Below are 13,810 nucleotides of genomic sequence, written 5' to 3'. Positions count from 1 at the left end.
GTTTAGCGTACCCCGCCCCCTCATCTGACGACATATGTCACCCGGAAGTAATATCTATTCACGTATTTGGTTCCGGTTTTGACTTATGTCTTGACCCCCGGCATCGGGGCGACAGTTGATTTTCCCAAATATCTTCCATCTAATTTTATTACGTAAGTGCTTGATGTTTGTGTGACGTATGTTTTATTTTCATTTGTTTATCACTGACCGTGTCTCGTGCGTGTTTTACGTGTCGGTCGGCGCTAGGCTAACGAGCGAGTCAGAAGAGTGACTTTCCTTCCTGTCAGCCATTTTCTCATGTCAAATTAACCTTTGCAGCTTGTATTTACGTGGCCGCTGTTGCTATCTTTTCACGGAAGATATTAGAACTCCCGTAGGCAGTCACGTTGATGCTGCCTGCGTGAGCTTGCTAACGTTAGCTTCAGCCTCTGGGTCCACTTGGAAACCTGTCTTGAGATTTACAGCGCGTGCCAGCCCCTCGTTTCTATTTAATGGTCTGCTTACTCCTATGGTTGTTCGACCTTTCAGTATGAAAATATGTGGAAAACTACTGCTTTGCACATACTGTGCAAAAATGGTGAGGGCACAGTTGCATTACTGTTCATATGGGGTCCCTGGTCAATACAATTGTTGCTAACAACTACATTACAGTGACTGTTGTTTTGACAAAACAGAGGGAGTGCCAATATGTTTCTGCAAGTTAGAAAATTCTATTACTATCGTATCGACTCGCATGTTAAAATAAAGAAAAATAATGCACCCATACCCAGGTCATCACGAATGTGATTGGTTGTTCCTTCATGCATCATTCTTAGGCAATGTTTTTTTTTTTTTTTTAAATCTAGTTCTTATTAATGTTTTCGTAACTGACGAGCTGTACAAAAAATGAGTGGCCGCATATTGATTGCTGTGGAACGGGTCAAAATAAAAACGGTGACTTGACTTTTGCTCAGGACTGCATTCTATCCGCCATATTTATTGTTTTTTTAAAATTAACTGCATCATTGTAGGCCTTACACTTTTGGACAGTATTGTGTGACTAATTATAGAACATCAGTTGATGTCAGCTATTTATATCCCTGTAAAATCTTACACCTCATCTTCTAGGCCTAGGAGTCTCCCGTCTTGCTCTAATTTCTCATATCAAAATATGTCACTGTCACTTCATCACTTTTTAATGCCCCTTTTTTCGGTTTGCCCAGGTACTCGGGTGTTCCCCCTCTTCAAGGTTGTTCCCTCATGGGCGGCTGGTCTAGCAGTGCTGTGCTGGAGCTGTACCGGGCACTGCTCCGTGCAGGGCGTCACCTTCAGTACACTGATCGCAACTACTATCGCCGTGCTGTGGCTCGTGAGTTCCGCCGCTGCCAAACCCTGACAGCACCCGAAGACAAGGAGGAGGCTCTGAAGAGGGGCCAGTTCTTCCTTAGTAGCCGATTGGGAGGACTTATGTAAGGAGATTGAGGGGCGAGTGGTCATCTGAAAGTATCTCTCCCAGGTGGGTTTTCTAATATTGTACCAGCGAGTTTAACAACCAAAAAAAGCACAGATAATCACAAGATGAGGCATTTTGTCTACTTAAATAACATAACAGCATTTGCATACTATTTATATAATGAACAAAACTATATTTATAAAATTAGTTTTTTTGCCATGGTTTAAGAATCTTTGCTATGCCTAAAACGGACAGGTGCACAGGTAAAACGATGAGTGGCCTCTAGTAGGTATTCAGGAACTGGCTCGACATAAAGCGAAACTTTAGTCAGGTGAGACGAAAACAACTTGAGAAATAATGGATGCATGTATTTACTGTAATAAAATGCCTGTTATTAAATTATTGTTCAGCACCAAGTAAATACTGTGAATAAGGAACTGATGCCCTTGCAAACGTTCCTTGGGTTTACACAACTCTGGTCCTAGAGAGCCACAAATGGTACTTTTTCAATGTGTATTCCTTATTTCAGTTGCAGGATGGCCGGAGTGAATGGAGACCGTAAAGGAAAGAAAGATGACAATGGCATTGGCACAGCCATTGACTTTATGCTTTCCAACGCAAAGCTTGTTTTGGGGGTCGGCGGAGCAGCCATGCTTGGCATCGCCACGCTCGCTGTCAAAAGAGTACGCAACATGGGATTTATATATATTTTTTTTTAAATTTTGGCTTAGTGCCACATTGATCCAAGTGGAAAACTATCTCTGTGTTGTCTTTGTTGCTCAGATGTATGACCATGCCATCAGTGCTCCAACCAGCCCCACCAAGCTGGAGCAGAAAGGAAAACAAAGCTGGGAAGAACCAGCCTGGGTGGGGTCCTCACCGCGGGTTCTAAACCATAACATGAAATCCACCATTAGCAGGTCACTTCAGTCCCTGCCCACCACCTCAAATTCCTTTGAATCGGGTGGGTACAACAAACCTCCTGCCTTTGTACGAAATTCCTTCAAACAATTTTCGACTATTTTATTGCTTCTATTTCTGTATTTGGTAACAGACATCCATTTTGGAGGATTCTTACCCTTTGTTCACAGTGGGTGTATGCTAGTCAAACATGTTAGATTAGAATTTGTCTGATGAGATTGATTCAGACTTGTGACATTGTAGAATAAAACCACTCTTGTGGTTTGTCGTACAGTCTCATTCAAATCACGTTTAACCCCTCACCCCATAAAATTTTGATCTTGTAATCGGCCTGCCCTCTCTGTCGCTTCCCAGACTATCTGCGGAGGGCAGTGGGTCGAGCCGCAGCGAAAGGTAGCGGGCCGACTCAGTCCGACCTGCTCCGTGCTCGGATGCGCCTCTCCCTGCAGGAGCGTCTGTGGGATTTCTACCAGAACAATGTGGACATCCCCGCCGAGGAGCAGGCTGTAGCCCGCAGGGCAGCGCTGGACATTTGCGCCGAGCTCCGAGTGTTCCTCCATGCCAAGCTTCCAGACATGCCGCTCCGAGAGATGTACCTGAGCGGCAGCCTCTACGATGACTTGCAGGTGAGATATAGCCCGCCTTTTGTCTTTTTTTTTTTTTCCTGATGCTGTACTTTTAAAAGTGATTCACATCTTATACATTATTTCATACTTATTCTATAAATTAACCTTTAACAGACACATCTTTGTTTGACTTTTGTTCTTATCTTTGTTTTGTTTTGAAGTCTTGTATCCCTCTTAAACTATGACCAACTTAAGTCATCTATTTCAAGGTGGTGACGGCTGACCACGCCCAGCTCATGGTGCCTCTGGTTCTGGAGAAGAACTTATGGTCGTCCATACCAGGAGAGGACACCATCATGAACGTTCCAGGTTTCTGGCTGGTCCGCAGAGAGAATTTAGAATATTTCCCCCGGAACAGCAGCTACTGGGACCGCTGCATGGTGGGGGGTTACCTCTCCCCTAAATCAGTCATTGAAGTGTTTGACAAGCTGATAGGTACCATAAACTGGCCCGCTATTGGCAGCGTCCTGGACTATGTGATTCGTCCCGTGGTCCCCTCAGAAACCTTGACCCTGGAGGTGCAGTACGAGACGAACCGAAAGCTTTCCGTGGACTTCTTGCCGTTACTCGTGATGGAGGACGGGACTTCTCTAATTGCCAAACCGCATCGGCTGGCCGCCGAGCGCCACGAGAACCTTTGGAGGCAGAGCTTCCGAGTGGCCGAGACCGCTCGGCTCAGGGCCTTGGATCAGGAAGACGGAGGCTACCGATGCGCCTGCCTCAAGGTAGCTAAGGCGGCGTGCAAACTCAATCCTGCCCTCACTCGGCTCAACGCCAGCCAGCTCACCAACGCCATCCTGCTGCTCAGTGAAAAACAAGCCGACTGGACCCACGAGGCACTGGCTGACAATTTCCTCCAGTTGCTCAAGGCGCTGGTGGGCTACCTGGAGGCGGGGCGACTGCCCTGCGCCCTTAACCCAAAAGTCAACTTATTCTGTGAACTGACCGAGCAGGAAGTGGATGAGCTGGGCTACACGCTCTACTGTGCGCTTTCGGAACCCGAATCGCTTCTGGTGACCGGGGCCACGCAACCTCCGCATCCCTCGTAAAAGATCGGTCCATGTGCGGTACTCGCTCAGTTGAGTAGTTCTTCAGGCTACATTTTTTTCGGAGAAGATAGCGCAGCGGCGTTCGCTCTTATGTGTTAATCCAAATATACTTTCAATCTCAGATGCCCGAATGCGATGGCGTCGCACCGTTGCCATTGTATTAATGAAGTTGGTGTGTGTTACATGCATCGTCTTGAAAAGGTAAAACTTTCATTGTAATATATAATATATTACTCTGCATCAGATCATAGCGCTTTTAAACTGATTGGACAGTTTTAGTTCATCAGACAAGTCGTGCATTTTATGATAGTCATGGTTGGGGAGAGTTTGGATATGTGACACCATGCATACATAGAATGTCATGTTTATATTGTCTGTATGTCAACACAAAGCTAATAAAATGCTGATAAATTAATTTGCCAAAAGACTCAAGGGTTCTCAGTTAGAAAAAAAAGAGCTTTGTCACGTTTACATGCGGAAGAACTGGTTTACAGGGATGCTGTTTGAAGTCGAACGCATTGCACGTCGCCCAATTCACGTGGGAACTCGGGCGTGTCAGGCGAAGTCAATATGTGTCGGAATCGGAATAAAAGGCAGCAGCAGTTTTGCATCCCTTCTCTACTTGGTCATGAGCAGAAACTATTGCCTTGTGACCATCTGTGTGTACAGAGCTTCTCTTTGTTTCATTCTTATGAAGAGGACCTTTCTTCTCTAGTCCCACAGCAGCTGATTGGTACATGTCTTCTTGCTGCATTCAATGTTGCATAACTTCAGGATTGAGGTTCAATAATCATGGGAGGACATACAATTTGTCGCAAGACTTTGAAAGAAATGTTGGTGTCAACTTCTTCTCACATCTATGACACAATGTTTAAATTTGTTGTACTGTATGTTGTTTTGGGGCTGAAAGTACAATACGCTTTTCAGCTGCAGGATTCAAGACTTATTCTAGACCTCACTTGCGTTTCTGTGGTGCACGTTCAAAGATTAATTAACTGTGCAAGTTTATACCAGGTCACAGGGTCTGAGTAACAGCAAATGGAAGACGTAGCGGAGTGCTTCAAGTATTTGACTCCAAAACTTGTACTGAGTGCATGATACTGATTGTTGCTGTCACATGTAGCCTTAGGATGAAAGACAGATGCTGTGTAAAACTGGCATTTCATTATACATTTGAAAATATATCAATTATAGGGAAGTCGATTCATATTTTTGTATTGTGCATTTGTAATCACAAGAATCACTGATGATGTATGTATCATGAAGTGCTTTTTGTTGGATTACTGACAATCTTGATAGGTCCTGTGTAAAGTCTTCCATTGTGAACCTAGTTTATGCTACACACACACAAAACAATACTGAGGGGGAGTCACTGTGCCATGTTTTGTTCATTAAAATTAAAACCCAAAGTCGATTTCTACCTCTTTCAAATGAGGGGTGCGTAGTATGTGCTGCTATTTTGCATGCTGAGATTTATCCCCAGCTTTGCTTCATTTTGTTTTTAGAACAGCTCTGTCGGAGCAGTACATCCCTTTAAACATAAATAAACGTGACATGGATTTTTAAATGTTTTATTAGTTGATGTCTTTTTTTTTAAGTAACTGGAGTCAAGTTTAAACTGATTTGGGGCAACTAGTCTTTATAAACCACTGGACTTATTTTTTCAACTCTTGTCATTACCTGTTCTTTATTACAACAATTTTAATGTAACTATTCAACGCTAACATGCAGTTCTTTGGTCAGTTACGGAGTACTTCTCGTTTGTTTTTTTGTTTTTTTTCCAATAAAATAAACCAAGTGTGTAGTAGAGAGACAAAAATCTTAAGAGTGGAAAAGTAACAAAACAAGATGTGATTTTCCAAGTCAAGTGCAATCAAGTTTTAAAAATCCAAATACTCTTGAGTGATGCTATTTCGCTAGTGCAAAGCCCACACGATCGGCGCTCCTGTCGAAAACGGTGTAGTACTTTCTGATGAAAACGTCTCCCAGGATCCAGAGTGGTCCAGCAGGGGGCGGAATGTCCATGGCCAGGAAGCCCGAAAGGCAGATGGAAGTCCCCATCTGAGTCTCCTGCGTCAGATTGACAGTAGTGATTAATTTTCACGATTCATCTGCTTCAATCTATAGATGTGCAAAGAAATCATTATTTTCTACTCCTGTCTGCTTATTTAACATATTAAGTTTTGAATTGTAAGAACCTGCAATGCTATTTTTTAATTTGGATTCATTGACATACCAACCACTAGAAGGGAATACAGAAGCCTAGTTATTTGATTAGAAATTGTAAACATAAGTGATCAAGTCAAATATTAAGTAATTGCATGCCCCTCTTTTTTCTTGACACATGCCAGCTTTTATAGAATAATAGAAAGCCCGCAATGTTTTGATATTTTAAGTTTGTAACATTTAATGCATCGTTGGGTGGTGTTCTGTCAGAGTTGGAAATGTCGACCACATTTGAATGCACCACGGAGTTCGCATCTAACGCTGACTGGTTATATACTGATATACGAAGACACGCTAATTGTCTTAAATAGTGAAAAAAATGTCTTAATTGTGGTGTGTTGATGATGTTGGTCGAGACTTGATGTGATGGCTATCAAAACATTTATTTAGTTATATTTGTATTCGATTCGGAATTGTACTAAATGACAATCTTGATTCTTTTGTGAGTTTTAGCACAGGTGTAAATGAATGTTGGAAGGGTTTTTGAGCAAAAATAACTGAGGAGTGAGAAATCGTACCTTCAAAACATAATCTTCTCCAGTCAGGTTAAACATCTTGCCTCCGATGTTAAGGGAGATGAGGGGGAGGGAGTCAATTTTCTTACAGTCAATGAGGTACTAAGGAAGGAAGAAAGAAGGGGACATTATGTGCCTGAAGAAAAGAAAAATTGAGAGTAAAATGCCACTTTGAAGAACTGGACCTCGCCCATGAGCAGTGGCAGCGCTCCGATGGCTTTCTGCAATGCTTTGATCTCTTCCGCAGGACCAACCATCAGGGATGTCCCCGTGTCAACAATAGCCTGGCATCCTGCTTTGCAAAGAGTCAGCTGGTTGCCCACGTCAACTCTGAGATGCAACCAGATAAAATGTGTTTCCTTAGCGTATCAGTCCGAAACTGTCCTAGTAATAATGAAGCCGTGTCAGGTTTGTTCTCACTTATCCATCTTAATCTGCCAGAAGGCCTTGCGCGTGACGTTGACATAGTGCAGGTCCCCAGTGTAGTACCGTGGATCAGAACCACCCAGCATCAGCTCTCCTCCCACTGCTGCCGCGGGGTCTCTGAGAGCCAAAAATCGGCGTTAGCCAGGCGTACCGAGACACGTCGTTTATCTTGATCCGCACCTGCTTATGTAAAAAGAGAAGACGTTTTGCGGCAGCAGCTTGGCCGCCATCGCGGAATCAAAGACCGGAGTGACACTGGCAACTGATATGGAGGGATAGGCCATTCCCAGGATGCCATCAAAGCGGGCCACGGCGAATGTGATGCCGGGCTGCTTCACAGCTTCGCCAAACTGCTGTCCGGCCACGGACAAACCCGCTATCTGCCAAACGTAGAAAAGACAGAAAAGGCCTTTGTTTGATATAATGGAAAAGTCGTGACCTGCAAAATTGTGGAATGCGGTCAAACAAAGGAGTTGCATAACAGATTCAAACTCACGGCGACTGTGTCTCCACTAATGAAACCAGACAAGCTGCCTCTGCCGTATCTGATGGAAAACTCAGTCCCATTCTTAACATAAGTACTCGACTTCTTTGAGTTGTAGCGATGATGAAGCCCTAGTGAGACACAGTGGGTCAAAATGTTAAAGGGGGGGAGGGGGATAATTAATTTAAGCAGCAGGTAAAAATCTCAGTCACAAGTCATATAAAGAAAAAAAAAAACAATACTTGCACATGACTGGCATTTAGACAAAACTTTGAAGCACTTTCAGCATTTTAGATTGATCAATAATGTAATTTAAAAAAAAAATCCATATTTGGCCAGCAATTATGGCGTTCATATTAACAGATGAATTGTGATCATTTAATTACGGTCTCAGTTAAAGTGTTATTTTATTACTCGTGTTAATCTCGTTTTTCATCTCTAACCTGATGCTTTCTCGAAAATGATTAAATCTGTTTTGATGCATCAGGCTTCTCGCGCTTGAGTTGTTAGAAAACAAAAGTCAATCACACCGTGGAGTGGACGCATAATCTTCAACTGATTACAGATCTGAACTTATCTTTTTTTATAATGACAGTAATAATATAAAAAGACATACTTTACCAAATTATGACATGACTTTTCAGCCCAACACCACCAATATGTCTGCATTTTGTCACTCATTTATTCATACATTGTTCATCTCTTAAACGCCCCTTTGTTTCTGCATTTGCACTAAAATTCACTAAATTCCCTGTATTAATTCAGTCATTGTTGTATAATGTTGCACACTACTAACAAGTTAGACTGGAACGGCGTTGTCAAATTGCACAATTCAGTCATGAGTCATGGGAGGGTGAAAATGGAAAAAAAAGGGCCAAATAAAAAAACAGGTAACATAGCTGTTTCATAGGGGTATTTTTTCTTGTTATGTGACAGCCTGGTTTTGACTCTTTGACACCAGGTCAAAGACAAGGAGGACAAGGAGGAGGCTCATGTATCCTTCTTATGAGATACCAGTGACATGGCCAAATAAAGACAAATCTCATCCAGGCATTAAATCATAAGTGAGCGCTTGGACATGCAATGTAAAACCCAGGTTGTGGGTCAGGGCACTCACAGCAGGCGATATCGAGGAATGAGCAGTGAATGGAGGGCACCCAGAGATTGGAGGAACCGGTGTCAAACAGCACAGTGAAGTCCTGAGGTGGGGAGCCGATACTGATCGTTCCGAAGTACTGGGCCTCCAGACACAACACAACATCAGAACAATGTTCAATTTAAGCACGTGCACCTGTCAGAACAAACGTTTTAACTGTTGGCAGGTTAGGGTTACTTTTTTAAAGAAATTGCTTAACAATATTAGCACTAATTAAAACAAAGACGAAATATGACATTTACTTGACTTGACATTATGAGCACTTTTAATTTAATAAGGACTGCTAATTTACTCTTTTGTTTTGTCATCTCTGTGCTTTATCGAAGGACTTTTTCAGGGAGGAACTTCTTCAATCACCATTATCTTAATAATAGACGTATTTGTTGAAAGGTATTTTTGTATTCAACATTCTTCTCACAATCAGAGAGATACTGTAGGTGGGGCAGTATCACACTAACAATATTGCTGAAAGTGAAACAGGTGTGGCAATATTTTCCGCATGCAAATGTGCAAGTTGTTGAAAAAAAAAATTGCACTTGGGAGGTCACATTATGTGGAGTAGGGTACTGGCGCATCTGTTACTCACATCCATAAAATTAGTTAGCCTCTCCACGGGTACTTGTGGGGAGAGAGCGCTATTCGGAGCTCCGCTCGACTTGGCCAAATCCCGAATTTGATCCAAAGACATCCCATTATCGTTGATGATGCGGCGGAGGCTTCTGGTCCTCTGAAGGGGTACCCTTTAAAAAAAACAAAAAAAAAACAAACAAAAAAAAAACAAACAGCAAGTATTATAAGACACAGCGGCTTCTTTTTTGGCTTCCGGGTTCATTGCAGAAACCGAAACGAAGAGCAACAAATAACTTTAATATGAATTACGCGATGGTGACAATTACGCAATATAAACGTTAAATATCTTTCGTTGAATATCGTTACAAAATATTTTAATTGCACGTTACAGTACATTCCAATATCGACAGAATAAATCCTCCAAATACCTTATAATTCCGAGGCTGGGTGTCACAAGCAACGCCCCGAAAAAGAAGAAAAGCCCCGGGCGTGCCATTTCTAGTTGGAAAGAAAGCGTCGATTTTTCGTCCTTTACTTTTCTTAAATTGCGGTTTAAATCTTTTCAACACCGACCAACTGAATCACGTGTTTCGGTTCAGTGCTTCGGTATTGTTCGTGTTGACTCGGTTATCTTCGACACGGTGGCGATCATTGGAGAGAGTCAAAATGACACTTGTTCCTATTGGTCGAAGCAGATGTCAATCACATGCAGTCTGGTCACGAAAGATAGCCTTGATTCTAACGAGATAAGGCACGCATGAAACTGTTTGAAAACATAGTTGACACAATTGGTTCAACATTGTGGAGCTAGATCTTAGAAGGATCATAATCTTATAAAGGTATGCGATCATAACCGCGGAATGCCGTTTGTTTTGCTGTTTGAGCAGAATCTGTCATCTTTTAGGGGAAAGTCAAACTTTTTTTTTTTTTACAAGAATGTGTTCTAATCAGTCTCACTCGTTTAAACACGGTACGGCAAAACCATAGGCTATCAAATAATTTCACAAAAATGTGTACAAGTCAGTTAAAACATCCTCGCCAATTGAGGAGCGTTTAAATCTTTTGTGAATCTGCCTGCCACATAAACTTGAATAATGATGGGACTTTTTGTCTCTTTCAAGCCAACTCTTCATTCACAAATTGTTCGCTTAAAAGGGCCGTTGGTTCAAAAAGACTAGCTATTTTGCTTTTTATAGTTTGTATTGTATTTCACGGTAAAGTACAATTGAAATTAACCCAATTTAATCCAATTCAAATTAATCGATTCAGTAAAGGATGAGGGACAGGACCTGCACACGTTGTGTAACCGAAAATGCGATAAAACACAAGAGTAACATTTCCTGTTTAGCAAGCTCAAGTGCACGTTCAAAAGCAAAACTTGTGATGATCAGATTTTCAGAGGTTTTCTTGTCCCCGCATGTAAGAACTCCACCCATTCTCTTGTGATGCCACAATATAAAGCGTCACTTACAACGACTGCGGATTCATCTGTTGGCGACAGAGAGGCTGGCTGATGGTGGACTGGAGGTGACGGTAAGCATGATTTCTTTACAGACAGTTCCTCAGGTGTGTTAAAGTCTCTCTAATTGCATTGCTATTACGAACAGAGAAATGCATACATCAGGTAACAATTGTATATTCTACTTGAAAAGTATAGTTTTTCATTTGATTTGTTCATACTTACAGAAAAAAGTCTGTATGCTGTAACCTGCAGTGCTCTCTTCAAACCCAAAGATGTACGCGAGATCTCTACAGTCAGCAGTACAGTCGGTAAAGAACTTATACTCTGTATATTAGTTATAAAATAAAATAAATACAACATATCACAGTAGGTAGTTGTTTTATTTAAGAATTTGTTGTTCTAATAATTTGTGAATATGACAATACTTTCAGTTGAAACCACATCAAGAGACATTGCGGTGTGATTCTAAAGGAAGAAAAATCAATTCTAAGAGGAGAAAATATATTTTTGGCCTTGATTTGTCATCAACACACTAACCCAAAAAACTTTGCTATTCACTCCAGCCTGGAGTGAACAAAAGAAATCTACAACCTCCCCGACCACCACTTCCTTCTCGACCCAATTCGAACCAGACAACAATGCTGGCTCAACAGAATTCTGAGAGATGGCGGGTACTGAAATTTTTCTTACTTACCTAGCATGGATGGATGGATGAATGAATAATTATTTATTTAAAATGATTCACTTTAATACAAGTGAGTCTTGTTAAAATCATATTATTATTGAACACAGTAATGCAAGTTAAAACATGATCATTAAAACTGTTACAATATTAATACCGTAATAATCATGCCGTAATTGCAAGACATTTGATTGCCTGATTGTGATTTGGATTGTGATATGATGATTTTCTTCTTTTTTGATCAGCCCTTCCCACACTCGGCTGCAACGGCACAAGATGAGCCCCTCTACATTGAAATAGACGATCTTTACATGGAAGTTCTGCCAGGAAACGACGTCAGTGAGAAAGACACACATCCATCCCGACACAAACACATCCGCATATAAACAAACACGTACATATCCACACATCTCTGATCCTATCATCTATCAAACAGTTTCAGGAGAAACCAAGACCACAAACAGGGACATACAGTTCAACAGATTTCAACTTCAACCCTTCTCAATATTCGCCTGCACTTGATGGCCCTATGGTATGCAACACTTTATAATTAATTCAACTTTAAATGTGTACAAAGGCTTGCATGATGTTATGCAAACCAAAATCAATATGCCTAATTATGCTGAATTTGTTCATCCTCTCAGCACACAAAAAAATGTAATAATGCATAAAAATAAGTGGGATCGTTTATTTCCTTTGTAATTTTAAAATATGAAAACCATCTGGATTTAACGCTATGCTCTGTGACACACTCTAAAATCAGCAGATAAAAAAACAAACAAAAAAACCCCGCAATTTTATCTTGTGTATCTTTCTCAGGACATCCAGAAAGTGATGGACATGATGCAAAATATGTTAGGTATGTACTCTACATAGTTGAATTCCTTCGACTACACATAATAAAGCCCCTCAATTCCTTGTGACATTTTCAGCAAAACATATATATTAGCCAGAATATGAATAATTTGGGGATTGCTGTATTACCGATAACTTTCAAAATGGTTGCAGTATTCATCTAATGATCGCTTGAACCCACTTATGTCTTTTTAAATGTGCAACAAAAGAAACGGTCAAACAGTACTGGATCTAATCTCAGAATGTGCTGCAATTTTGACAGTGAGTTCAAACATCACACCTTCTTTGCGAGGAACCACGACGAAAGAAAGTCTAAGGTAACCACTGAAATTTATCTGATCAACCCAAGAAATCACCAATGTTGCACATTGTGCTCAAGAGCTACATATGATTTCCAAAACGATTGGAATAGCTTGATCATTTAAAAAAATAAGTTTAATTTTGTAATTAAAAAAAAATTGAACTGAGCTGCCAGTAAAGGAGTTAACACATTAACGTTTTTTTTTTTTTTCTTTTCCAGGGTCTTCAATATAAGAGCTTTGAACACAAAACAGGCCCTTCATCGCTTCGACGTCCTAATGACACAACGGAGCCGACGTCTGCAGAACTACATCTCGCAGTTTAATTCCTTCTATGAACTTCTGGACAAAGATAGCAGCACCGTGAAAAATTTGGGCATTGCGGGAGGCACTACGGCTGCAGTCGGAGGGGTCGCCACGGTGGTTGGCGTCGTCTTGGCCCCAGTGACAATGTGCGCATCGCTAGCAGTCGCAGCTGTCGGTGTGGGTATGATGGGGGCGGGAGGAGGGATGGGCGCCCGTGCTTCATTGCCCAACAATAAGACGGGAAAGAGAAAAACCATCGAGAAAGTTGTCTGGGATTACAGGCAAGACGTCGGCGCGATAGAAGAGTGTCTGCGGTTTATTCTCTGTGAGATAAAGGAAGTGCAAAGGCAGGATCTTGTGAGTTTAAAGGAGGCCGGAGCTCAGCCTGAAGCGTTGACGGTTGCATACAAACTGCAGGCTATAATGAATAACATCAACAATGATAGAAAGGCTGCGTCCACAAGTGGACTGTCTTCTGAGAGGCTGCTATGTGCCTTTGCTGCAGATATGGACCAATATTTTAAAATAAAGGGCAGAGAGGAAATGCTGAGGAAGTCTACCAAGGGGAAACTCTCACGCAGAGTTCAAGTACTGGCGCAAAACCTTCAAAAAGAGCTCGACTACCTGAATTTCGTTTGGACATTGCTGTAGTGTAAACAACAACAAAAATGACGCTCGTGGAAGTGTGTAAATTTGAATTATAATGACTTGTATAGAATGTTGTGATTTGTAATTATGTTGATAATAAGAACATAAAATATATTTCTCTGACAATATTAAAGGGCCTGTATCATGAAAGTA

The 13,810-nt window shown here is 41.5% G+C and overlaps 4 protein-coding genes across 6 annotated transcripts; 3 read left to right on the top strand and 1 right to left on the bottom strand.

Moving 5' to 3' along the window:
* Positions 1–65: 65 nt before the first annotated feature.
* On the top strand, positions 66–1,452 carry LOC148410763 (mitochondrial ribosome and complex I assembly factor AltMIEF1-like). Of its 2 annotated transcripts, none has more exons than XM_088437002.1 (2): positions 66–152; positions 1,203–1,452. In XM_088437002.1, the coding sequence occupies exon 2, from the start codon at positions 1,240–1,242 to the stop codon at positions 1,450–1,452; it is 213 nt and encodes a 70-aa protein (XP_088293128.1). In that variant the 5' UTR covers positions 66–152; positions 1,203–1,239. The 2 variants fall into 2 exon arrangements, with proteins under 2 accessions (XP_088293128.1, XP_088293129.1); XM_088437003.1 differs by lacking the exon at positions 66–152 and adding an exon at positions 297–577.
* Positions 1,453–1,968: 516 nt separating this feature from the next.
* Positions 1,969–5,598, top strand: mief1 (mitochondrial elongation factor 1). 2 transcript variants are annotated; one of them, XM_088436998.1, is made up of 5 exons: positions 1,969–2,115; positions 2,216–2,396; positions 2,708–2,979; positions 3,189–4,057; positions 4,151–5,598. In XM_088436998.1, the coding sequence occupies exons 1-4, from the start codon at positions 1,969–1,971 to the stop codon at positions 4,026–4,028; spliced, it is 1,440 nt and encodes a 479-aa protein (XP_088293124.1). In that variant the 3' UTR covers positions 4,029–4,057; positions 4,151–5,598. The 2 variants fall into 2 exon arrangements, with proteins under 2 accessions (XP_088293124.1, XP_088293123.1); XM_088436997.1 differs by having other exon boundaries at positions 3,189–5,598.
* On the bottom strand, positions 5,584–10,025 carry napsa (napsin A aspartic peptidase). Its single transcript, XM_088437000.1, has 9 exons — positions 9,834–10,025; positions 9,422–9,575; positions 8,797–8,920; positions 7,692–7,810; positions 7,376–7,575; positions 7,190–7,312; positions 6,955–7,099; positions 6,773–6,871; positions 5,584–6,098 (listed from the first exon to the last, which is right to left on the bottom strand). Exons 1-9 carry the CDS (start codon positions 9,899–9,901, stop codon positions 5,937–5,939), a joined length of 1,194 nt encoding a protein of 397 aa, XP_088293126.1. The 5' UTR covers positions 9,902–10,025; the 3' UTR covers positions 5,584–5,936.
* Positions 10,026–10,816: 791 nt separating this feature from the next.
* LOC148410760 (uncharacterized) lies at positions 10,817–13,810 on the top strand. Its single transcript, XM_088437001.1, has 8 exons — positions 10,817–10,938; positions 11,092–11,175; positions 11,431–11,538; positions 11,795–11,884; positions 11,986–12,081; positions 12,369–12,408; positions 12,667–12,721; positions 12,925–13,810. The coding sequence occupies exons 2-8, from the start codon at positions 11,140–11,142 to the stop codon at positions 13,658–13,660; spliced, it is 1,161 nt and encodes a 386-aa protein (XP_088293127.1). The 5' UTR covers positions 10,817–10,938; positions 11,092–11,139; the 3' UTR covers positions 13,661–13,810.

Source organism: Hippichthys cyanospilos, chromosome 16 (assembly GCF_059441005.1).
Source record: "Hippichthys cyanospilos isolate Australia breed blue-spotted pipefish chromosome 16, RoL_Hcya_1.0, whole genome shotgun sequence".
Taxonomy (NCBI): domain Eukaryota; kingdom Metazoa; phylum Chordata; class Actinopteri; order Syngnathiformes; family Syngnathidae; genus Hippichthys; species Hippichthys cyanospilos.
The sequence above is the reverse complement of the archived record's forward strand: the minus strand, read 5'-3'. Positions and strand labels throughout refer to the sequence as shown.